This window comes from Hippocampus comes, unplaced genomic scaffold, assembly GCF_001891065.2.
Source record: "Hippocampus comes isolate QL1 unplaced genomic scaffold, H_comes_QL1_v1.1 scaffold35, whole genome shotgun sequence".
In the NCBI taxonomy this organism is placed as follows: Eukaryota; Metazoa; Chordata; class Actinopteri; order Syngnathiformes; family Syngnathidae; genus Hippocampus; species Hippocampus comes.
The window spans coordinates 679,732-704,545 of NW_017805279.1; the positions used below are offsets into that span (position 1 = coordinate 679,732).

General features: G+C 43.8%; 1 protein-coding gene across 4 annotated transcripts in view; it reads left to right on the top strand.

Annotated features, from left to right (window-relative positions):
- Nucleotides 1-24,814, top strand: part of rbms3 (RNA binding motif, single stranded interacting protein) — a 231,199-nt gene that overhangs the window by 157,988 nt on the left and 48,397 nt on the right. For all 4 annotated transcript variants that reach the window (XM_019870862.1, XM_019870861.1, XM_019870860.1 and 1 more), the window contains one exon: nt 22,141-22,298. In XM_019870862.1, the coding sequence (XP_019726421.1) occupies nt 22,141-22,298 (158 nt within the window). The remainder of the gene's footprint in view (nt 1-22,140; nt 22,299-24,814) is intronic.

Here is a 24,814-nt window from a genome sequence, read left to right on the forward strand (position 1 = left end):
GGTTGAAACTGTTGTTAAAAAGTACTTCCTGGAACCTTTTTTTATCAGCTGCGATTCTTAAGTTAATTATTGGTTGTGGTAGTTGGAGCATTCTTCTCACGCAGTTACACAAAAACAACTTCAACCTTGGTCTTGGATGGATGTTTAACAAAGGAATCATATGGATAAAATGTACAGTAAATGTATGACCTGGCTTGTGTTTTCGAATACGTTTGCATAAATGGTCTGCAGGTTTGAGATAAACGCACTTTTGGCCGTCCAGATTAGCATGCGTGGTATGTTTTGCTACTTACCAAGCCACGGCGTGTGTCAAACTGCATCCAGGTGTTCTCAGCTGGAGGAATACAGAAAATATACACGCAATCATGCACAAACTCGCATCATTACCGGAACAAAAAAGAGGCAAACCTCAATAGCACGCCGTTTGTAATGTCTCAACGTATCCGATGCAAATGAAGCAGCCCGTCCACCAGAAACACTTCAGGATTTGTGTCATGTTCGCGTTTTTTGGGGGTTTTTTTTCTGTGTGGTTTATGAAAAAAATTAAATAATACTCAACTCACTTCAGAATACTTGCCAGTTACAGGGGCGATTGATATCCTCCCGTCCCAGCGTCCTCCCATCCCCATCGCTGGTTCTCCTCATCTCTTTGGTCCTTTTCAAGATCCTCCATTTTTCACTAAAGTCCTCTTCCCTCTGTTATCATCTCACCAGAGGCTCTCCAAAAAGCTTTGATATTGAAAGCAGACTTGGCATGAAAGGCACGGATTTAGAGGAATGTAAATGCTGGGGGTCTTTTTTTTTTTTTAAAGACGAGCTCTACTAGTTAACGAACAAGTCATGCTCAGCCACTTTCTGCCTTGTTGGTTTTGTTTTCTTCATCTGACGGAATAGGGGTGGAAAGTTGATTTGTCAATTGGATCACTTTGGGACATGGGTGAGGCAAAAACAAGATCAGAATTCCAGATTTTAACAGATTGTATGGTTTTTCATATTTCAAACGTTTTCTGCAATCACTATGCACGGACGGTCCTTTTAATTTGGTCCAGATGTAAAGAAGAATGATAACAGACTGGCTGTGTTTCAATCAGATTGCAAAGTCATACTTACGGCCAACTGGGAGTATGCATGACAAACCAAATCTTGCTTGCCTGTTTTTTTTTTTTTTTGTGTGTGCAGTGAGATTTTTATTTTTTTTAATGCCGAGCAACAAGACCTCACCAGATTTTAAAGTAGATACCTGAACTTTTTCCATCGATCTTTCAAAGCACCTGTGAGGAATTAGTTTTGTGTTCAAGAACAAAGCAGACAAATATATGGAGAAAGTTGAGCTACAAAAAAACTGATTGTTAACTCTTTCATTCCACAAGACGTACTTGTACGTCTTTTTAAAATTAGGCCCCGCCTACCAAGGACGTACTTGTACGTGTAAGTCTTTTTTTTTTGCGTCATAGAGAGGAGGAGGGTATGATGCAATCTGGGAACGAGAATAAGCCGTTTGCATTGTAAATCATGTAAAAAAGCAACCAGTAGGTGGCAGTGGTGCCTCACGTGCTTGAAACGCATGCTTTTACTAAAAGCTCTTTTTCTCCGTTTTTTGCCCAGGAATCGCCATTTTCATGAAATTTAGCCATTTTGTCATGCCGATTGCTGAAGAATGGAAAAAGATAGAAATACATTTTTTTCTGCTGAAAGAAGAGTCCAAACTTTATTTTGGGAGGCTCAATGTTTATATAGCATTGGAACCAAATATTCTGTGGGTCAAAATCCAGTAAAACGCTGGGATTGACGGGGTTGCTCCAGTGAAAATGGTTGGGATTGAATGAGTTAACAGGGGATGTCGCACCATGGCCGGACTTGCTGTCCCCATTGCCAGCGATGGTGGGAGTTGGTCGCCCCAAAAAAACAACAGACGGGGGGTCGCACTATAGCGATCGCTGTATTTATGGCACTTGTTCCCTCTGCTCAGTAAATCGCCATTCCATGGATATGCTTTCAACTTGACTCAAGATGATTATTTTCGCTCCACTTTATACCATATACTCTCGATATTCGCTCCTACACAGCTTCGGCATTTCTCGCCACTCCCGCGACCGCACTCCAACCGCAAATGGCTGTGACGTGTTCGGTTAATTCATTGGTCAGATGTGACGAGAACTCTGGGTAAATCCAGTGGCGGCTTGAAGCTCGTCAGTTAAAAATTCCCAAATAAACCGTGTCACTTTCAAAGCCACAGGGTTCGGAAAGCAGTGGGGAAAAAGTAGCGCCACATAGTCTTGAAAGTACGTGAAATGAATAAATGCCACACCTCAAATAAATGTTGGATACCATGTGTCACGTAGGACGTCAACAGTATGCATCGCCTGCATAACATGGCATGAATGTGTCTGGTTGAATCAAAAAAGCAATTGAACCTAATTGAATGCCAACTTTTAATTACTCTGACACTGCAATGCTGTTCCACTCAAAATCTTCCTCACGCAAAGAAGCATTTTTTTTTTTTTGCCTCTCCACTTTTCCTTCTTTCACAAAGCTTTCATCATATGGCTCATCGAACTTAATCTATGCGACCTGCCCCCATAACAAGCACAAGCGACAAGACTGTACTACTCTTCACCGGTGTAGCTTCACACTTCTGGGTATTGTTTTCTCTTGGAAAAGGGGTAGGGGGAGGGGGGGCCTTTGGAAAAAAAAAAAAAAAAAACTCCCTCTGCTCTGTACTCTTCCATACGCTGCCCTCAAATAGTTCCTCTCCTCACTAATGAGTCCCTGGAGGGCCTTACCCTGCAATCCCTCTCTCGAGTCACCATCACAGTCGGTGAGACCTGAAAGAGATGGTTGTGCCGTGACTATAACCGGGGATGGCTACCTGCCTGGGTAGCTTTAGACATTAGCAAAACACAATTACTAATGACCTGAATGGACTTAACACAAAAACATGAGCCATGGGAGCTGGAAAAGTCCATATCCCGGAGTTTGAACTTCTCTTGCTTCAATATGTGCTTTGGTGTCCCAGCCGTAGATCTTTTTTTTTTTTTTAATAGTCTGTGCTTAAAGATTTACTTTCTTCTCGCTATTTTTTTTTCCAACTTTCTCAACACTGTCATTTCAGGGTCACAGCTGCTAATGCAGTTAATTGTGTTTCTAATGGAGAATTCGTTTTTGTCTTATAGACCGTGGGCAGATCAGCTTTAAATTACAGGGCTGTCATGCCACATTTCCACCAAGCAAAACAGTTCAATTTGGAGTGCCGCAGTATTGTAATGAGAAAAATGAATAAATGTAAGAAAAATCTGGTCTGGTCCGCAACCGACCAAGTAAGGACACCACGTAACTTAATGGAACATTTGTTGACATCTGTGAATATCAAATATAAATGTGTGTGGGGGAGAAAAGGTCCAGAAGAACGGGCATCGCAAAAGATTTAGTTCAATTCCGAACTACATTTTCTCGTTTGGTTTCTTTACTCTCTTCTTTGTGTGTTTTACATTACTCACAGCTCTCATTTATTGCACAATCATCAAATTGTAACATGTATTTGTTACATATTTTGAATAATTTTTATGCTTTCGGAAACATTTCTGTCTGAATTTTGCGGGGGCTTGGAACGAATTAGTGCATTTACATGGAAAACGCGTCTCTACTTACAAAATTTTCTAGTTAAGAAATTTCTTCCAGAACCAATTAATTTCGTAAGTGGAGGAGGTACCACTGTATTTACCGACATTTGCCCGTGCGAATCAATGAATCAAACCGCAGAGTAGAAACGTGGCTTTTAAGTCTTTTTGTGTTTTTTTGTTTTCTTTCATTTTTAATACATCCCATTTTCACACAAAGTGAAAATTCTCTGTTGGCCTACACTGCCTTACAATCTCAAACGACTTGGGCCAGCACTGAAATGTGCACTATTGTCCAAATTCATGTTGTACCAAACTGAACAGAACGGTTCAAAATGAAATCATAAATACGATAAAACCACGACGAGTGCTGCTAATTTGACAGCACCGACGGTGCCAGAGGCGAATGTCGATCTCATGCAACCGCTCACCCATCCGCGAGGTTAACTAAATGCGATGGGCAGAAATGCTGCAGTGGCGGCTGCTCCTCTGCCAAACCCGTCGTGAGATTTCTCTTGGTTGGGGATGGCACTTTGGCCGTCCTGCTGTCACATACTCGCATCCCGCCATATCTGGCAGCTGCGGGGCCTCACGGGATCAACGGCTGCACTTGTCTGGTCGAGGAGCCCCTTGCAGGAGCTGTCGCTCGAGCCGTGATGCGGCTACATTTACTGCTCTTTCCTTGACACTACCGGTGTCAATCTTGAAGTCGCAAGCACTTGACAATTTTCTAACCGACAAATATGTCAAATGCAAGCCCATGCAAGTCAACTGTGGGAGAGGCGCAGGCCATGAAGGTTGCCCACCCAACCCCCCCACAACTTGCCAATTTGCACGCTCGAGTCTGCGCCCTCTTCGGCCAGGCTGTTGAAAGAACGCAGCCGTGTTTCAGCAATGAATTGTGTATTTTTCACGCCACTGAAGAGGCAATTTCCTTTGCGGTGCCAAGTGGTAGTTGTCTTTTTCCTCCTTGTTCAATTAGGGAAGAGGGTGGGGAGAGAGAGCCGGAGGCTTGCAGTAATACTTCTGGTCAAAATAAAAGCTTTTCGCGGAGACATCATGTCATCCATCTCCCAGTAAATGATACATCTTCCTCTCACAGCAGTCTCAATGACCTTGTTTGTGTGGCCCTGTTAGTCGCGAGGAAGACGGCGGGAGGGAGCCCGGAAATGAGCCAGGCCATTGTCTCGAAATGAAGGCAAGTACGGAGAGAAGTGACAAAGACAGAAGGAAGAGCAACCAGAAAATGCACTCATCTCATCCCCGACCTGCTGCACTCATCGGGGAACTGTAACACGTGGCGTCTTATTATTCAGATGCTCATTAGACCTGACCTTGGAGCACCACATTGAAAGCGTTGAATGAGGAGAAAAAAAAAAACAAACAGAATGTACATGCTTGGGGTGATCGTATGGCAAAAGCCATTATTCCCATTAAAAAGGAAAAAAAAAAAACAAAATGTTGCTCAGGATTAAAGCACGGGTGGGAGGAAAGATTAATATGGGGCAAGGAGAGCATGCCAGTGAAAAAGCAGGCTGGTAGAATTTAATGAGTTTTGTGTGTCGGTTTGGGACCCCGGTCGCACCGCACTAATTAGACGCTGTAACACACACATTCAGGGAGCATCGCAAGAGGTCCGGCAGCAGACGAGAACAAAGGAGCTTCAACCAGCAATCGACAATCCTTCAGATTACTGTACTGCACTTCACTTTGGAATCAGGCAATCCTCCATTAAGTGTCTCCAGTTGGTCCAAAATGCTGCTGCTCGCCTTTTGACAGATACTCATAAGAGGGAGCCCGTTCACTGCCCATTATTTAAAACTCTTTTTTTTATTCATCGGCTTTTGTCTCAGCATGAGCCTTGGTTTTTAGTTTGACTGATTTTGTGCTTTTTTTTTTTTACTGCCTTCATGATTAATTTATTGTTTATTGTTTGTGGTTGGGGGCGGCATGGTGGTCCAGTGCTTATTGCAGATGGTTGTTTGTCTCTGTGTGCCCTGCGATTGGCTGGCAACCGGTTCAGGGTGTCCCCCGCCCACTGCCCGAAGACAGCTGGGATAGGCTACAGCACCCCTCGCAACCCTTGTGAGGATAAAAGCGGATCGGAAAATGCATGGATGGATATTTGTGGTTGTTTTAATGTGCTCTATAAATACAGGCCAGACTTAGAAAGTTTATACGGGTAGAGCAACACGGCAACGCTGAAATCTGATTGGACCAAAAAAATAACACTATTAAATTTACAGTACCGGCAAACCAAGCCCACCTTATGTAAACATGCCAATTATTGGAAACAGTGCCCCCTCTTGTAAAGGAGGCCAAATGCAGCATTGGACCCCCTGCGTGGGTGGCGAGTAAATGAGGAAGTCCCTGCTCTCGAGTGGGTGTTTGTCTCGTTCCTTCATGAAGCCTCGAGCGCCTCCGGGGAATCTTCCACTCTTCCCACGCATCGGTGAAAGCTGAATCCAAACAACAAACAATCAGGCCCGACTTTCAGCAGAATGAAACCAACTCGGTGGAACCCCCCCCACCCACACCCCACCCCCCACCCCGCCTTCTTCTCACGCCCTGCTCCACTCATTCGCTTTCCTTTGCTTCGCTAGCAGTTGCTTCCAACTTGGAATTGGCTTCTGGCACAGTTAAAATGAAACTTGCCCTCTTACCAATGGATTCTAACCTTTAATATTCTGTCCCTTTGTTGTCAAGTGTATATCAAACTTTCATCATGCAATATGTATTGCTCTCAGTCTATGCCGCTGTAATCCTCACTATGAAGTCATTTCTGATCTGAAAGCACACAAAGTGACTATCTGAAAAGTGGAATGAATTTCATCTTGGGCCTTATTGCATCCTATTCCCATTTTTTTTTTTTTTTTAAAGCCCAAACCATACTCGACCAAGCCTTGGAATTTGTTTATAACACATTCCACCCAGTGTTTATTAAAGTCAGGGCAGCCACATGAAGTAATTCGCTGTTCGTTTGTCCGCCATGTTTACGAACTGTCTCTTGTGCTCCTTCCTGATTTCTTCATGCAGAAATGCCCTGTAGCCCCTGATGCATTCCTTTCAAATCAAGCGAGCATCATCTGATTCTAATTACTCTAACTATAGCAACCAGGGATGATAGCAGCAACAGAAATTATTCGAGACTGTGAAAGCCTGAAAATACCGTAGGCGCCTACCCCGTAATGAGTGTCATCGCCACATTGAAACATCAAAAAAATAAATAAATAAAATGCGCGCACCATCACAGCAACGGGGCTGTACAGTATATGGGAGTGTATGCTGTTGTCAGTAATGGCGGGACCACTTGATGGTGACGCACCCTGTAATCACCTCACACACTTAACAAGGTCAGCCTAATGGCAGGACGGAGGTGTTGTTAATCACACTGTGACGTAATGAACCCGAATCCCCTTGTTGTGTCTTGTAAAAGGACAAACTACTCCCTCCATCGTCTTCAAATTCATGTCTTGACAGCTGCTGTCTCCCCGTATAACTTTTATGGATGCTAGCAAAAGAATTTATGTATGCATTCCAAAAAAAAAAGCTAATACATTGAATTGATTGATTCGAATACATGTAAATACCTTTATCCACAGGTGCAAACTCAAGGCCCGGGGGCCAAATCTGGCCCGCCACATCATTTTATGTGGCCCGCGAAGGCAAATGAAACATATCAACTTCCATGATGCTTCGTAAAATCTCGACCAAAATTTAAAATTCTCATATGTAATAAATAAGAGACATATTGTAAGCATTTTTTTTTTTTGTGATCAAACCTCATTACAGTAACTTGAACAATAGTTGAATAAAGTTATTATTGACTTTTTTATATAGTTTCATTCATAACGACCCCCCAAGGGAAACAGTAACTAAACGTGGCTCAGGACAAAAATGAGTTTGACACCCCTGCCTTAATCTGACCGAGATGGACTCTTTGGGCAACAAAGGGAGACGATCTGATTAGAAATCAATACTCTTGCATGGGCACCGCAATCTATTCAAAGTCAGATTTAACTTTCTGTCTGTCACCAATTTGGAACTCTACCACTGTTAGATGAATAAAAGAAGACAAAGGGAGGGCATTTCTGGACCGTTGCAGACAAATAAAAATCACACTGCAGCAGTTTAAAATAATCCGTATTTTAAATGTGTAGAATTAGCATGTTCTCCCAGTGCATATGTGGGTTTTCTCTGGGTATTCTGGTTTCCTCCCACATTGCAAAAACAAGAATGACAGGTTAATGGAACACCCTAAATCACGGGTGCCAAACTGAAGGCCCGGGAGCCAGATCCGGCCCACCAGATCATTTCATGTGGCCCGCGAAAGCAAATCAGGTGTGTCAACTTGCTAAAATCTGTACCGAAATATCAAATTGTCCTGTGTGATAAATAACGTTGAGATTTTGCAATAATTTTGTTACCCTGTTTACACTCACTTGAACACTCATTGAACGAACTATCATTGACTTTACTGATTTCAAAACAATTTATTCAGCAATTTATTTGTTGTGTACAAGTAATCATTTTGTGGTTTCGCTGTCATAACGGCCCTCAGAGGGAAGATGCAACTCCAAATTGATCCGCGACTAAAATGAGTTTGACACCCCTGCTCTAAATTGTCCGATGGGCTCCAGCACTCCTGCAACCTTTGTGAGAATAAGCCGATTAGAAAATGGATGGATGGATGAATAAAGTTTGACAACATCTAAAAAAATGAGGTTTAAATTGTGCCGTGGTGGAAATGTTTGTCGAGTGTATTCCACGGAAATCGTGGTTGCACCACCTGCGCCTCGAGTTAGACCTGCTTTTTGAGAGTCTAAAATCTAGTCTACTATTTGGAACCAAATTTGCAAATGCGCCGGTCGACGTGGCAGGAACGCCCAGTGTCTACCAAATTCACAAACAATTTGACCTTTGCCCCGGCACGAAAATGACGATTTTTACACCGAGCTCATACCACTTTCTGTTACCAATTTGTCGGAGGAGAATTGGCACTGGAACACCAGAGTGGCGCAACAATGTACAATAAAATTGCGCCGGGCCGAAAATAAATTTCCGCCCGTTTTTACGCTGAACACACCGGCGCCAGTCTACCAAGTCAGGGCCCTCTGCGCTCCCTTCGAAATATTCCTTCCCATTTTCAACATAGTTCATTGTGACTCATTACATCTAATGATCTTCCAACATTACATCATTTTAAACAGACGGGCATGTAAACCTGTCTGAGCTAATCAGCTGTCGCCACACCAAGATGAAAGTCGATTTTGGCATCAAACGGCGAGCTTTTTTTAATGATCCAGACCCTTAGATTAAATTGCTCATTAGTTTCTGTGCAGATAGCACACAGACGAGATAGTTTGTTGGATGATTTGTGAAGTTGCCTGGTTTTCTGTTTATTGTGCGGTCCCGCAGAAAAGTCCTGAGGAAAAGAAAGCAAAGCAAAGCAACAGCCGTCGGGCTACTTGTTTTTACCAGCCAGGCACTCGCTGCTAGCAGCTAGCGGCGAACAGCTAGCCGCGAGCTGCTGGCCGCGAAGGCAGGAGACATTTGGCGTATCGTACAAAGACGGCGTAATTAACTAGCGGATTATTAGCGTCCTACATTCGCGATTGAAAATGATTTCAGGACAAGCGTTGTGTTGTTGTCAGTTGCAACCACTTTGTATGTGTGGCCCGATCAAAGATAATAGTCACGAGTCCTTAGCGTCACTTCTTAAGGGTGTCCCCCCCCCCATTAACTTGCTTTCCAATCCAATCGTTTGTCGCTTTGACATCCGAACAACACATCTTGAATAATGGAGCGAAACTTTTCCAGAGTGCTATTGCGTTTTGTGTGGCAGTGATAAATGGAGTGATTATGGAAATGATAAACCCCACCGAGATGCGTATGACACTTAATTATCTGGAGTCTGAAAGCAGGTGTGTTGGCGTTAAAGGACGACGTTTGTTGAAAAGTCAGTCGGCGTGTTTCTCCTCGGACGCGTCTTCCCGAGTCACGATGACCTCGAGATAAGGTGACCCATCCTCATCCCTCACCCATCATTTCACATTGTCCGCCGTTCTCTTTTGTTTTTTTTCGGGATGCGGTCATTTCTGTGCACTGTTTCCGCCGCCAAGTTGCAAGGCGACTGTCTCAGAGAAGTCTCGCCTAACGGCGTACGAAGCATTATTCGGATGTCGTCTTCGTCTTTTCTCATATTCTGTCATTTTAGCCTTCCGCAAGATATTCTAATGAAGTCACAAAAAAAGGATTTGCTATCAGTCAAATTGATTGCGAATGTTGTTTTGAGTTTGCTTAGCTGATGGGACTGTACTACATTTACATATTACATTTCAGGGACTGTTTGCATGCCGTACTTGATTGCATTAAATCTTAATTTTGAAGATAAAAAAAAAACAACAACAAAATAGCAAGCTTTTTCATTCGGCAAACTATTTTGAACAAAACGTCTTAATGGAACGTCCTATCGTGGAAGAACTCTGTTATGGTTATTATTCGGTTCTGGTGAGGCTCCTGATCAAGGTGTCAATAGACAATTTGTTTCAATGTTTCATCATTGAATCACTGCATTGTTTTTTTTTCAGTATTAATGAAATATGAAGTAGTCTTGGCTAGCAAACGATTTTGGCCATTGGCGAGGACGACACTCGTGTCAATCTAGATCACAGGTGTGATCAGATCTGGCCCGCCACATCATTTTATGTGCCCCCCCTCAAGGAAAATCATGTGTCAACTTGCATGGTCCTTGTAAAAAAAAAAAAAAAAAAAAATGTACCGAAATGTCAAATTGTCATGTGTAATAAATGACGTTGAGATTTTGCATTAATTTTGTTACCCTAACAAGTAATAATGCGATAATGAGATGAAACATCATAACAGTCCTCTGAGGGAAGACGCAACTCAAAAGTGGCCCAAAAATGATATACGGTATGTACATGCACGTTTTGAATCGATGGTGTGAAGTGGAAGAAAGTACATTCATAGAAAAGAATCCCACGTTTATTGGTACCGGTATTCCAATATCCTCCTTTCAACCCAATACCCGTTGTTTTAATTTCGCCCGCAAGCACGCCTTGCTGTTAATTTCCAGATGGACTACATATGGTCTTGTGCCAAAAGGGAAGCTGTCGAAAGAATGAAAACAAAATGATCTGCAGGTTCGTCGCATTATTCTGGGGCGGTTCGACTCGATTGTCAGCTTTTCGCTCATGTTTCATTAACATTGCTTAATGTCCATGAAATGTTTCCATAACTGCTAACACACGGCGAAATCTCATTTCATTCCTTAGTTTAATTGGAGACGTGCACTTGACGACATGAATATTCTTTCTATTTATACAAAGGTGACGTATACGGACAGTACACCGGTGCCAGACACAAAATATGAACTTATGCGGACTTGTTTTTTTTTTTTTTTTAAAGAACAAAATAAATTCCTCTGTCCATCAAAGCCACTTTCTCTCAAGTAATAACTACTATCGTCAACAGTGTCGTACAACAATTAGCACAAATAATACACGCTACGTGAGAAAACTGCAGCGTTTCCAATCAAATCATCATTGGACCGTGAATAAAAGACCTCACAGATCAAATTCACTGACTTTACGGGAGCTCAGGTATGCTTGGTTTGGGGCTTTTTGGCTCCCATTGTCACCCACATAACTCAAACCCTGCAAAGAAAAATCACTGGGGAGAACACACAGACGAAACCACTGCCCTGCCAGCTTGTATTAATGAAAATCACAAAGAGGATTGATGAAAGGGGGGGGGGGGATACCCCGTGGAGCCTTCCACATCCTGCTCTCCTGATTATATGCTAATATAAGGACCACGGTAGCCTCGTTGCATTCCGTTCTCTGGCAGGCAGCACCGCTTGTCAGATCTGTCAAATAATTAGCCTCCTATTCATTAACATTCAAGATATACAGTACAGTGGAAAACCTACTTACGAAATTAATTGGTTCTGGAAGAAATTTCTTAGAGACATGTTTTCCATGTAAATGCCCTAATCCGTTCCAAGCCCCCCCAAAAATTCAGACATAAATGTTTTCTAAAGCATCAAAATGTATCAAAATCTGTAACAAATTCATGTTACAATTAGATTATTGCTCAATAAGTAGAGTTGTGCATAATGTAAAAAAACTAAGAGTAAAGAATAAAAATAATGGTCATTTAACTTTGAATTGCTCTTTAGTTCATGTTCTCTCTCAGAAGTAGTTTTTGCCTGGCGTTTTGTCAAGAACTGATCCAAGGACGTTTGCTTTTGTCGGCTTTTAACAATCCTTCGAAAATGTCCAATGTAAAACTATCGGAACGCCTGATTGCCCAAGGGGCGAATGATGAGGACGCTGCATAAACACGTACCCATCCATCTACACACATAGACACATACTGTAGAGGTCCCTCTTAGCCAATGGGATGCCGGGAAGATGCTAGGTAATAGCCAATGGCAAAGCAGCTACAAGTATGTTGCGTTCAGGGAACTCGGAGCTGTGAGTAGCGGCACATACTATATGTTGACCTTTCGTATCTTGAAATTTCTTTCGTAACAAAGGCATCATTTTCCTGTTGAGGCGTTTGGTAGCTTGAAAATTTCGTATGAAGGGACGTTTGTAAGTAGAGGTACCACTGTGCTGCAGATAGGTATTAATTCCAAAAGGTATTGATGATTGTGAAGGCAGGATACTCTTAAGTGATAACAGCTCTTGTATTGGATATGAATATATTAAGAATGTGGTGTAAGATTAGCATATGCAGACACAGTGTAATTGTATTTGTAGTTTGTGTGATTCAATCGAGGACTAATACTCCACCTCCACATTTGGTAATTGAAAATCATTGCCTCGCTTCCGCCACTGAACTTGACTGATGCCACATAAATGTTGATTTGTTCAGAGTTGCTTTCCCCGCACGGCGCTGGCAATATTGCTTTTTTATTACTTTTGTTGTTGCCCGTTTCCCCCATTGAGAAATAATTCTTTAATATGTATTTCAATATTTCCGCGCCACTCGCCGTTCGCCCGCGTTATTTCTCCGCGCTGGCGTGACAGAAGCGGGGCCAAGAATTCCTGCCGCAGTTACCCATGAAATGGTCACATTGTGGTGTAGTTTCACAGCAGCGGGGGTTACTGTTCCCCGGTGAGCGGTGGCACATTAAAGAATAACAAATGAGTCTGTGGCCCCGGGTTATTCGTAGTGCGGTTGTGGAGCACGCAAACAGCCTACGCTATTTACTTTGCGCTAGATTCATAAGTGAAAATTGGATCGTGCTTCCGTTTGGAGAGCGAGTCATGCAAAGGGAAACAGGGAGTGACACCCGTTTTCAGAGCATGCACGGGCTTTTCTTTCGCCTTAACGTATACATTAAATATACGGAAACAGTCGAAACCATTCAGCGCAGTTGCGGAGGCAGATTAAAGCGTACAAGTTACCGTTGTTTACAAATCACTGATGCATGTCAAAACGCATGCATGTGACTTTGCTCTCTTCCCTGACTGCAAACTTTGATGCTTTGACCCTAAATGGTTGGCTGAGCAAATTCCTCCCACAGATAATGCGCCGGCGAGACAGACGGGGGCAAAGGAATACGGTTGAAGTCACGTAACATTCACTCGTTACGGCTCATTTGGCCCATGAACTATGGACTGAGCATGCATGGTGATTTGATGATGCATTGAACTCAGTGGAAGGGCGTGGTCAATGACTCGAAAAGCACACATATTTAGAGCATCTCTCAAGAGGCAAGATTATAATGCCTCGAGGATTCCGAAGACTTCCGCTTCCCAGGTTAGGAGGAGCAAGTCTTGTTTGCCGGATTAAGTCATGTTAACGTATACGCTAATCAAGCAATTAATAGCTGTTGTTAGAAAAGTGGAGCGTGAACTATCGGGTCAACTCATCTGCAATGCCTTCTCATCAATAACCACGTCGTGTTTGACATTGAAATAAACTCGCCGGGGGTTTGTGCAAGACGTCGGCAGGTAAACTGCAAACTCTCCCCTTGCGGATGATTTAGTCGGCCAATGCGTGCGATTTGGGCAATTAGGTCGCCTTGCATCACCGATCTTGCGTCGGGGCTCGTTTGGATACTTTGGTACGGGCTCAACTGGCCCCTGTGAAGCCCCCTGGATGGCCCTTCTGTGAAGTGCAACCATTTTGGCTGCCAACTCCGCAGCCCATTCAGTCAAAAAAAAAAGTCTGTCTGCAGTGGGTAAATTTGCACGCGGTCAAAAAAGTCCAAATGAATTGGAAAAATACACACATTCAAGTGAACCCAGAATTCATTTGTCAAGATTAACCAAGAAGATTCCCGATGGCGATCTGTTGGAATTGCTTTTTCAGTGTTTCCCATTGGCCGACACAGTACATCAACGATTTGTTGATGCCACATTATAGTTTCGATTCATTCCAGCCGCTAAAAGTTTCCACATAGGTTCAAAGTGGAAATCAAATTGCTCATCACCATTTCGTTTTTTCATGCCGCCCTTCTTCCTCCTCGGAACGATCAGCAGCACTCTCTGCCATGGCATGATCTCAGTCAGGAAGAAAAAAATTCAATCTCAGAAATGATATCATGAATGATTTATAAGACAGAAAAACGCATTTACCCCAGCAACAATACAATGAGCAGTTGATGCAAACAGCCTAATGGAAAAATACAAAGGTTATGGAGATGAAAATGTATTCTTGAAAGTGGGAAGACATTTGTGAACGTTGTCTTCGGTGAGGCGGCGCCGCGAGCGCCACCGCAGCTTGGATGGAAACGACCACAAAGAAAAGGAGATTTTATTGGTCTAACGCATGCCTGAAATAAAGCGTGTTTAATGTACATGTATAGGTGATGCCTCTTGAGCGCTAAACGCATGAGCTAGCTAGCGAACTGAGGTAAGGTCAGCATCCCCCGTTTCAGGTCTTAATAATACATTTCTATTATAGCGCCGCATGAAACTTTAATCTTTGGAATATTAGCTCACCGAGGGAGACACAAAATAAAATCGGGGGGGGGGGGGTCGTGATTAATCTGCTGAAGCGCATATCCACCCATTTAAATTCACATTAACCCTGCATCAAAATGTATGAGCCGTGACATTGACGGCACCCTAATTTATTGGTCTTGTGTCTGTTTTACTAAGTAACGACGGCATTTGTTTCCGCGCGTCTGCCAGAGTGAACCGAGACAATTACATTGTTGAAAAAAAGATAAATATATGCACCTGTCAAGTCACCCCGAATAAAAACAATACAATTAACCCCCGAATCTCACGCAACGAAAGTTTTATGCACCGTCAAATCCAGAGCGACTGTCTCGATTAGAAATTGTTCCCCTAGAGTTGCATCGTGCTCACCTCATGCTCACCCGAGGAAAAAAGTTCGTCTTAACGGTACCAGTTGAGCGCGAAGTTTATTATATTCATGGGTAAACCACTCCCACTCCATTGAGACCCGTCGCCATCGGTATTAAATCACACCAATCCCATTCGCAACCGACGATGAGGAGAATAGCATCTGCATATTAAACTCATCATTCAAAATTTTTTACAAGGGGACGTACGTCGGCAGACTGCAAGAACCCAAATATCACGAGAAAAAACAAAGTGCAGCCTAAGCATGTTAGACAAGCCGCGGGCTCAATCATGCATCACCTGTAATTGTCCCTTATGCTGCCATCTGTCATCGCGGTTATAATGCAGCGCTGCTCGAAAGTCTTTTTCCTAAAGCCGTAATATGACACTCGGTGAGCGATTGTGCATATGCGTGTGTACGAAAACATTACAGCTACAGTGTGTGTGTGTGTGTGTGCGCATTAGAGTGAGCTAGTATGAGGTGCGCTGTCATTATGCAAGTGAATGCGAGTGTGAATGTTGATACCGGAACAGCCTCGGCGCCTGTGGACGGCAAAGACACACTTCTCGCCGTTGCCATTAGCATATATTGCACTCGTGGGGAGAATGTTGTCGCGGGATGAAGTGATGTATAATGTTTATCGCTCTGCAGAAACATCTGGTCATTTGTACCGTTTTTTTTATTTAATCGTCGTATCCGGGCCGAGTGTAGCGCTGCGAGCGATTGGCGTACCTCGAATCTTTTGAGCTTTTAAGTATTGGTGACGGGGTGACTTGGCGCACTGTCTTCGCTCAGAGCTATTCGTAAATAGGTGAGCGTCTGACCTTGTTGCAGCGACAAAGATTCGTTATCTTTGAACTGCGTTGAAGCTTTCAATTAAGTGACTACAAAGCATTGAGAACAAATATGACCTCTGGAAGTTCATCGGTAAGGTGCTGCACGAAACGGAGATGAGAAGTTTGGGCTCGCGGCCAGTCCGAGATGTGCTCTGGATTTGCCGTGTCAAGATGCGATATGATTTGCTCATCAAGAATGATGTTGATTGGGTGAGACTGATTGTTGATTGCGTCGTGAAGATACTCAGGCCAGCCGTGCTTCGTTCATTATCTAGTTTGGAGTCTTAAAAATAAAAACATGACCTCATCGAGGGAAATATCTCTTCATCCACACGATGTCAACTCCTGCAGCCAACATTAATGCTCGGGCATTGAAAAAGGAGTTCAAAACATTCCGAGGGATCATTTATTGAACAATTCTTTTTGTCCACGGTCAGTCAAGGACATTTGCTCAAACGCCCTAACGTCCATCTTACTTGACTGTATTCATGGGGGAAAAAAAAAATCTCCAAACAGAAATTTGCTCCCCGTTGGCACAACTGAAGCATTGTTCTTCTTCTTCCTTACCAGACTTGACAGGAGTGCTGGAGGGACTTAAAAGGAGGCGACGAGATAGGTTGAACAATCCAGTGTGTACACAGGTAACCGCGAAGCCCTGTAGAGCCAATTATGCATCCGGCTAATCTCCTGAGTAGGCCGTATTGATGGAAGCGGGAGAACAGAAAGAGAAAAGCCCAAGAAAGATGCCCCCAGTGGGGTGAATGAAGGTCATGGATTGATTAGGAGGGGCATGGGGAGAAGTGTATAATAAAATTGTTGACAGCAGGGAAAGTTAAAAACAGAAGAGTGGTCGGAGAGAACCGAGAAGTTTGAACACTGTAGTCGATGCCTCCCCAATTAGGATATATTTCTCTCAAACGTTTATCAGTTAAATGGATCCAGCCTCGCCATCCCCGTTGGCAGAAGCAGCGAAGCGAAAGCAACAATGGATTCCTTTTAATGTGTTATGTCTGCCTGTCACGTCGCCGGCTTCCTTTTCTTGTCATTCTTTTCGTGGGGCAAAAAAAAAAAAAAAAAAGTGGTCGGGGACTGCTGCCTTAAGTGAAATGTCTAAATTACGCCCAACGTGGCAATATTCTCTTTGGCCACCATTAAATTTCAGCTCGTGCTTAACCCTCTTTGGGCATGAAGTTCTCCAGAGCGTCACAGGTTAGTATCTGAATTCTTTTCCACTCCTCTATGACAACATCCAGCAGCTGGTGGATTTTAGAAGCCTTGTGATCCTCCGCTATCGATAAAAAGGATACGCCGCAGATGCTCGATAGGCTTTAGGTCTGAAGACAATTCATGACACTTAACCCCCAGTTTCGTTAGCAACGCTGTGGTGGTCTTGGAAAAGGGTTTGGGGTTGTTACCATGTTGGAATACTGGATGGATAATGATCTGCTTCAGTGTGTCACAGCACATGCTAGCTTAGCATTTGTGGTTCCCGCAATTTATTTTAACCCCCAGACCATGACACTCCAACAACCAGGATTTACCGGAGGCAAGACACACTCATCTTTGTACGCCTCTCCGAGTTACTGGTACACACTCTTGACTCCATCTGAACCAAAAAGGTTTATCGGGGTCTCATCAGACCACAGGAAGCGGTCCCATTAATCCACGTCAAGAGCCTTCTTATCTAAAAACTCTTTGTGGCCTTTCTTGTGCATCGTGTTTTCAAGACGCTTCCTTCCGGGTCGACAGCCATGCAGAGCAATTTGATGCAGTGTGCTGTGTTTGGTTTGAGCCCCCAGCAGAGTGCCCCCGCCCCCTTCGACCTCTGCAGCAACGCTGGCAGCACTCATATGTCTACTTTCCAAAGATAAACGCTGCACATGACGCTAAACATGCGCTTATTTTATCAGCCATGGCAAGGCCTGGTCTGGATGGAACCCGTCCCGCTGTATGCTTGTGGCCACCATGCTCCAGCTCGGTTTCTTATCAGACTTGGACTTTTGAATTGCTTGTAAACAAATAGTTTAGTCTCTGGAGCGTCTGTCCGGTGCCCGCTCGTCAAATGTGAAATTACCAATGAAGTCTGTTGTTGATGATTCTTCATTTTGAGAATTGTGTCTTAGGATTCCAAAATTCTTTGGTTAGCGCATGTGTGCCGGGAATCCTTTTAGGTCGAATGCTGCAAATATATTCTGCTTCTCTTCACTTTTTTTTTTCTTTTGTCAATCTATACATGATATTTTTTTTTTCCTCCTTTACTTTCTTGACTAACACCCCCCTCCCTTGTCGAATGCTAATGTTCTCAGAAATTACAGGCAGGTATAAACAGAGCAGGGGGCTTGAAATGGAAAAAAAAACAGCTGCTAGGCTGTCAGCTCTTGCACATGGGGGCCATTCCTCAGCGGTAAATGACACATCCTCGCAACCGCCCGGTTCCTCCTGTCACGTACACAGTTGGATTCCTCCTGTTCCTCCTGATGGCAAGGTGAAGGAATTATGCCCATCAAAGGCCCAGTCCAGCCTCGAGCCTTTCCATTAACCTTCTACAACAGTGGTCAATGGCAATGAGTCAGACAAGTGCCAATCCACCGGGGGTGAGCTCGTACCCCTGGGAGGAAGGAATAGACACAAATGCATCTTTTTTTTTTTTTTTTTTTAACATTGGCTAGAATAAGCATAATACATAAACGCATAATTACTTTCAGATTGGCGACAGACCCGCATGCACACACACACCTTCAATTACTCTCCCCATTCATAGCCTGACAGCAAAGCGTACGCCGAGGCTGACATTAAAGGAAATTAAATCTCCTTGTGGAATGTGCCAGCCCATCTCACCTCCGGTTAAGACGCTCCCATTTCCACCACCGCCACACATAATCTACTCATCTGGGTGTTAAGGGCTTTGTAGCGTGGAACGTCATCAAAGGGAGAATTTAGCGAGGCGGCCGTGCTTACATGAAGCTCGCTCGTGATAATCCGGCCGCAAGCCGAGCACCGCTATTAACGCACTTTTGTCGCATCCTTTTTAACCGCGTGTGGAGTATAGGCAGCGCTTCATTCAAACGCACACGCGCATTAAGTGAGGAAATGTGTCGCATAACTAGTTTAATCAGGCCAATTTTGGATTGACATTACCCTGAAAAAAAAATCATAAAACAGCCCAACATTCCCAAGAACACTGAAAAGAAATCGACAGCTGCAAGGTTGGACAAAGCTAACTACTCCATCCATCCATCCATCCATCCATTTTCTGATCCGCTTTATCCTCACAAGGGTCGCGGGTGGTGCTGGAGCCTATCCTAGCTGTCTTCGGGCAGTAGGCAGGGGACACCCTGAACCAGCCAATCGCAGGGCACACAGAGACGAACAACCAACACTCACACCTAGGGACAATTTAGAGCGTTCAATCAGCCTGCCGTGCATGTTTTTGGAATGTGGGAGGAAACGGGAGTACCCGGAGAAAACCCACACAGGCACGGGGAGAACATGCAAACTCCACGCAGGGAGGCCGGAGCCGGGATCAAACCCACAACATCTGTATTGTAAGCTCGACTCGCTAACCCACGGGTGTCAAACTCACTTTTGTCGTGGGCCACTTTGGAGTGACGTCTTCCCTCGGAGGGCCGTTACGACAGTGAAACCAAATAAATGTTTAATCATCTCATCATATTATTAATTGTACATAACAAATTGGTCGATTGCCGAGTTTTGAAATCAATCCAGTTAAACTCATTCAATACCAACCAATTCTGGACCAAATCTGAAAAGACGTTTAAAAACGTCTTTGGGAGTGAATGAGTTTTAACTACAATAGTTTGTTCGATTATTATTCAAGTGAGTGTAAACAGGGAAACAAAATGATTGCAAAATATCGACAGTCTTTTCCACACTATAAGGCGCGCCTAACGGCATTCCATTTTCTCAAAAGCCGACAGTGCGCCTTATAATCCGATGCGCCTAATATGTGGATCAATATTCAGATTTCTTGGGCATAGTATTTTCAATGTTAAATAAACCCGCATTGTATTGTAGTCCCTTTAGCGTCGCTCCATCTAGTGGATGCATAACGCAACCTCAGTCACTTTTGTGGCGTCTACTGTATGCGCCTTATAATGCGATGTGCCCGATATATGAAAACAGTTGTAAAATGGGCCATTCATTGAAGGTGCGCCTTCTACTCCGCGGGCCACATAAAATGATGTGACGGGCCGGATCTGGCCCCCGGGCCTTGAGTTTGACACCTGTGCGCTACCCACTCGACCATCGGGCCGCCCCCACGAACAACTCCGTGCTTGCCATTTTTCTGTACCATTCTATAATAGCCTTAATTTTTATTTATTTTTTTTTAATTTCTCAGTTAATTGCTTCGACACGTTCGGATGCATGAATCACACCTCATGATGAGACTGTAATATATCACATCCTCTTTTCAAACACACCTTGCATTAGATTTAATCATCTGAAGAAGTTGTTGCTGTGTTCGTAGAACACTTTTTTTTTTTTTTTTTTTTTTTTTTTCCGAGTTTGTAGTCAATTTGACGGACTTGAGCCCTTTTGTCTTGCGGGCTTGGTAACTGATTGACTTGTCTGGCTGCACTGCAGGGCCCAGCTGTTCAACAGTTGGACTCACCGGGCCCTCTGTTACCTCGGGCTCAAGCCGCAACCAGCTGTGCACTTTTAGCGAGCTAACAGCAACCTCGGGGCATAGCAATTAAAAACACGTTTACATTATCGACCCGACAAATCTCTGCTTCACATTTTAAACCTTAGAATTCAGGATATTATCTGTGGTGATGACTAAGAATAGCTTGAAGGTTCTGCAATACAGGAATGGATGGAATTTTGACCGTCCTTGTTAAAGACATCAAGAGCTAAAGAGTTACCGAATGCTAATGTGGGTCAGGAAGCGCTTTGTATCAGGCCACGGCAGTATTGATTTACAGGCACACACTCTGCGAATCGATGGTGCTACCGTAGCGATTGACATTTGAGAGCAAGCAATGATTGCGTTAACGGTGCCTAATAAGCCATCCCATGACACTCCAATCAGACCGTACAGTGAAACGCTAATTAAAGGGTTCCAAGTCCCGGCGTGGCCAAGTAGAACATGTGGACAGAGTTATGATGTTATGTTGGACAAAAAGTGTCCCTGGTCATTCTGTGCCAGCAAAAATGTTAATGCAATGATAACCAAGTTCAGCAACTGTATCACAACGTAATATCCCGGGTGCTAATAAACTCAATTATCCTTAACTGTTAGCCCGCGCCTCATAATTAATTATAATCTTTCACTTTTTCAGGAAGCCTGCCCTTGCACTATTGCACACACCTTGCAGATAAATGCGCTCCTCTTTCCAAATACAGTGGTAGCTCTACTTACGAAAGTCTCTTCATACGAAATTTTCAAGTTATGAAATGCCTCAACGGGAAAACATTGCCTCTTGTTATGAAAGAAATTTCAAGATACGAAAGATAAAAATACAGTATGGGCTGCTACTCGCAGCTCCGAGGTTCCTGAATGCAACATACTTAGAGCTGCTCTGCCATTGGCTATTACCTAGCATCTTCCTGGCATCCCATTGGCTGAATGGACACTGAATGTGTCCATGTGTGTAGATGGATAGACATGTCTATGTAGCATCCTCGTCATTCGCCCCTCGGGCCATGAGGCGTTCCGATAGTTTTACGGAAATGTGAATCACCCAGAAAAAGTGTTCACCAGTCGGGCGATCGCTCACTACGCTGATGTTTGCCTTGGACATTTTCGAAGAATTGTTAAAAGCCGACAAAAGCAAACGTCCTTGGATCAGTTCTTGACAAAACGTCAGGTAAAAACCACTTCTGACAGAGAACATGAACTAAAGAGGGCAAAAAACGACAAGGACGCAGTTAAAAGTTCAATGACCATCATTTTTATTCTTTATTCTTTTGTTTTTTACATTATGCATCATTTATTGTGCAATAATCTAATTGTAACATGTATTTGTTCCATATTTTGATGCATTTTTATGCTCTAGAAAACATTTATGTCTGAATTTTGGTTGGGCTTGGAACGGATTAGGGCATTTACATGGAAAACGCGTCTTTACTAACATGATTTTCTCGTTAAGAAAATTCTTGCAGAACCAATTAATTTCGTAAGTGGAGGTACCACTGTATGGGAGCGCAACAAGCAGTTGGTTGCACGCTCGGCAGTTTTACTCCACTCCACGGGTTGCCCCGCAACAATCCGGATTTCATGCTTTCGACACTTGATTGTGACGCCTCAGCTCTCATACCTTCTCTTCTCTCTGCTTTCTTCTGTGCCCGGTCTTCCACACGCCGGGCCCTTGCAGCAACAAGAGCAGGACCCGACCAACCTGTACATCTCCAACCTGCCCATCTCGATGGACGAGCAGGAGCTGGAGAACATGTTGAAACCTCTTGGTCATGTCATCTCCACCAGGATATTGAGGGACGCCAACGGAGTCAGCCGGGGAGTTGGCTTCGCCAGGTAAACAATGACTCGTTCGACTGTTAAGAATTCAAATTTTGAATGTATTAGACCCAAATTAGTTTTGGATTCATGTAGAATAACATCCCGTATCTGCTTCTCATGCATCGCCAAACAAAATAATAGTCGGTCTGTACTCACTATACACTCCAAAAGAGAGTGCGCAGTTTTTGTATTTTTTTTTTTTTTAAATCACCTTCTTTGGTTGAACTCTCCTCCCATTCCAATTAGCGCTGACAGAAACAGCAACAGGCAGTTAAATGTGAATACAAGCATATGCACCGGCAGTCCTCTACACATGCACCAAACAGGGTACAATATAATTGATAATTCCAGTTGGGCAACGTGGACGGTAGTCGAAAAAAAAAAAAAAACGTTACGAAAGTACCAAAAAGATTTATGTACATATTTGCAACGTCAGAGACTGAGCAAAATCAGAGCAGCAGCATATGTGGCGACTGTACATGAATAATACATACGATATCGACATTCTAATACATACTATATATATGCAGATTGCGGTGAATCAGCCCTCTATTATATGTGGATAAAAATCCGATCAGAATCTGTCGTTTGTGTCTGCAATGTAAGTAGACACATCTGCCCGAGAGCCGACGCTAATCTTAATTTGCTAACAACTGTTGTGATGTTTTTGGTTAAAATCATTTGAATATGCGCAGTTGAAACAGTGCTGTTGCATCTAGATATCAGAAAATTATACCACGAGAGTGAGCCTGAGTACCACTCGGGGTACTTGCATCACACTTTCAGAATCACCGCGCTGCATAAACCCATTCTTCTCACTTTCTTCCCTTCACATCTCTTTTGATACTTGCGGAAACTGACCCACTCTTGCAGGATATGCTGACCTGGCAAAGAGAGGAACTTTTTTTTTTTTTCCCGCTTTTGACGTTCCACTATATCTAAATCTTGTGCGTCCCATGTGTTACCCCGCGTCGACCGACAGCTGCTGGAGGTTGGACCACGAGGGGCATTAGAGAGTAAACCGAGCTAAGTGTTTGTGGGCTGATCCATTACTGTTATCAGAGCCCATTACTCCAGCCTGAGCACTAATCATTGCAGACAGCAGCACTTGATGCCATTAACCAGCAGCGGCGCAGAGAAGCGGCCGCCTGCCTCACGGCCAGCCTGGCTCACTCAGCTCAGCTCAGCTCAGCTCAGCCAGCGACCGGCGAGCTCAACATCCTTAGCGGCCGCCAGACAGTCTGGCTGAGCTCTTCGTTTTCCCATGAAACAAAACCACCTGTCGGCCTTATTGACTTCCGCATCTACCCACCTGTTTACTGTCTACCTACCTGCTCTCTTGTTGGAGAACGAGAAGGGGGTGACACAATTGGAGCCAGAAAATGAATGGCCGGAGCGGGACTTGAAGACCATGAATAAAATAATGGCCGGGAATGAGAATCGTCTACGAATCATTGCTGGGGGGTGGGGGAAATTACTGAAATTTTTTGTGAAAAGAAATGGATTCCGTCAGATTTTCATGGGCTGTGAACACCATCACACCCGGCGATATATGAAAGAGAATTTTATTTTTCTAAAAATGGAGAAACTGTGTTTTTCTTTCTTTGTGATCCCCACCTGTAATTTACCAAGCTAATGCTGCTAATCTTTCATTCCGATCCTTATAAAATGCTATCCAACATAGTTTTTTTATACGCTACCAGAATTTGACTCAACGCTGCCAAAAGTGCACCGAAGGACAAAGCGAGCGTTTCGAACCTCACTTGAGATGACCCAAACTGGTTAAGTGCCATTGCAATGGAGTGAAATGTTGCGACGCCGATAAACTAAAAGATGGATGACGCTCGCAAGTGTGAAAGTTGACATCTTCCCAAAAGTCGACAAAAGAGCCGCAAGAAGGACGCAAAGATGGTGGATGATGTCGAAACACTCGAGCGGAGGAACGAAAGGATGGAGCGGCGGAGCACGGGAAAGAGTGGCGTGAGAGTAAAAGATGGAGGAAATAAGCAAGGTTGAAAGACGGGGAGGAATGAGAGAGCCGTCAAAAGGAAGAGGTTGAGACGGGGGGGCTGAGAGTAAGATGGATGGGGCAGAGAGAGCGATAAAGAAGCTCTGTTCAAAGGATAAAAGAGGGATGACGGTGGAGATATGATAGAAGGAGGACGGAGGAGTGGGCGGCTGACAGAATGATAAGAGTATTCTCGGCGGTGAGAGCGACTAAAGCGCGGGACTCGACAAAGCAATGAATTTTGCAAAAAGTATATTGCCGTGGATGTCTCTCTCCTGCTTGCGTTTGGAGATTCGTTTTCTCGTGGTGAAGCTTAACAAAAAAAAAAAAAATAAAAACAACACAAAAAAAAAAAAACAAGTTGACTCTCTGATTAAACTCTGGGTTTCTCTATGCACTTCTCACTTGGTGAATCAAACCCGATTGGTTCTAATCTCTCCTAATCTCTCAGATCATTTTAGATGAAACGCTTTTTCTGGTGAGGGAGTGTGGTTGTGGGGGGGGGGGGGGGCGAAAAACACCA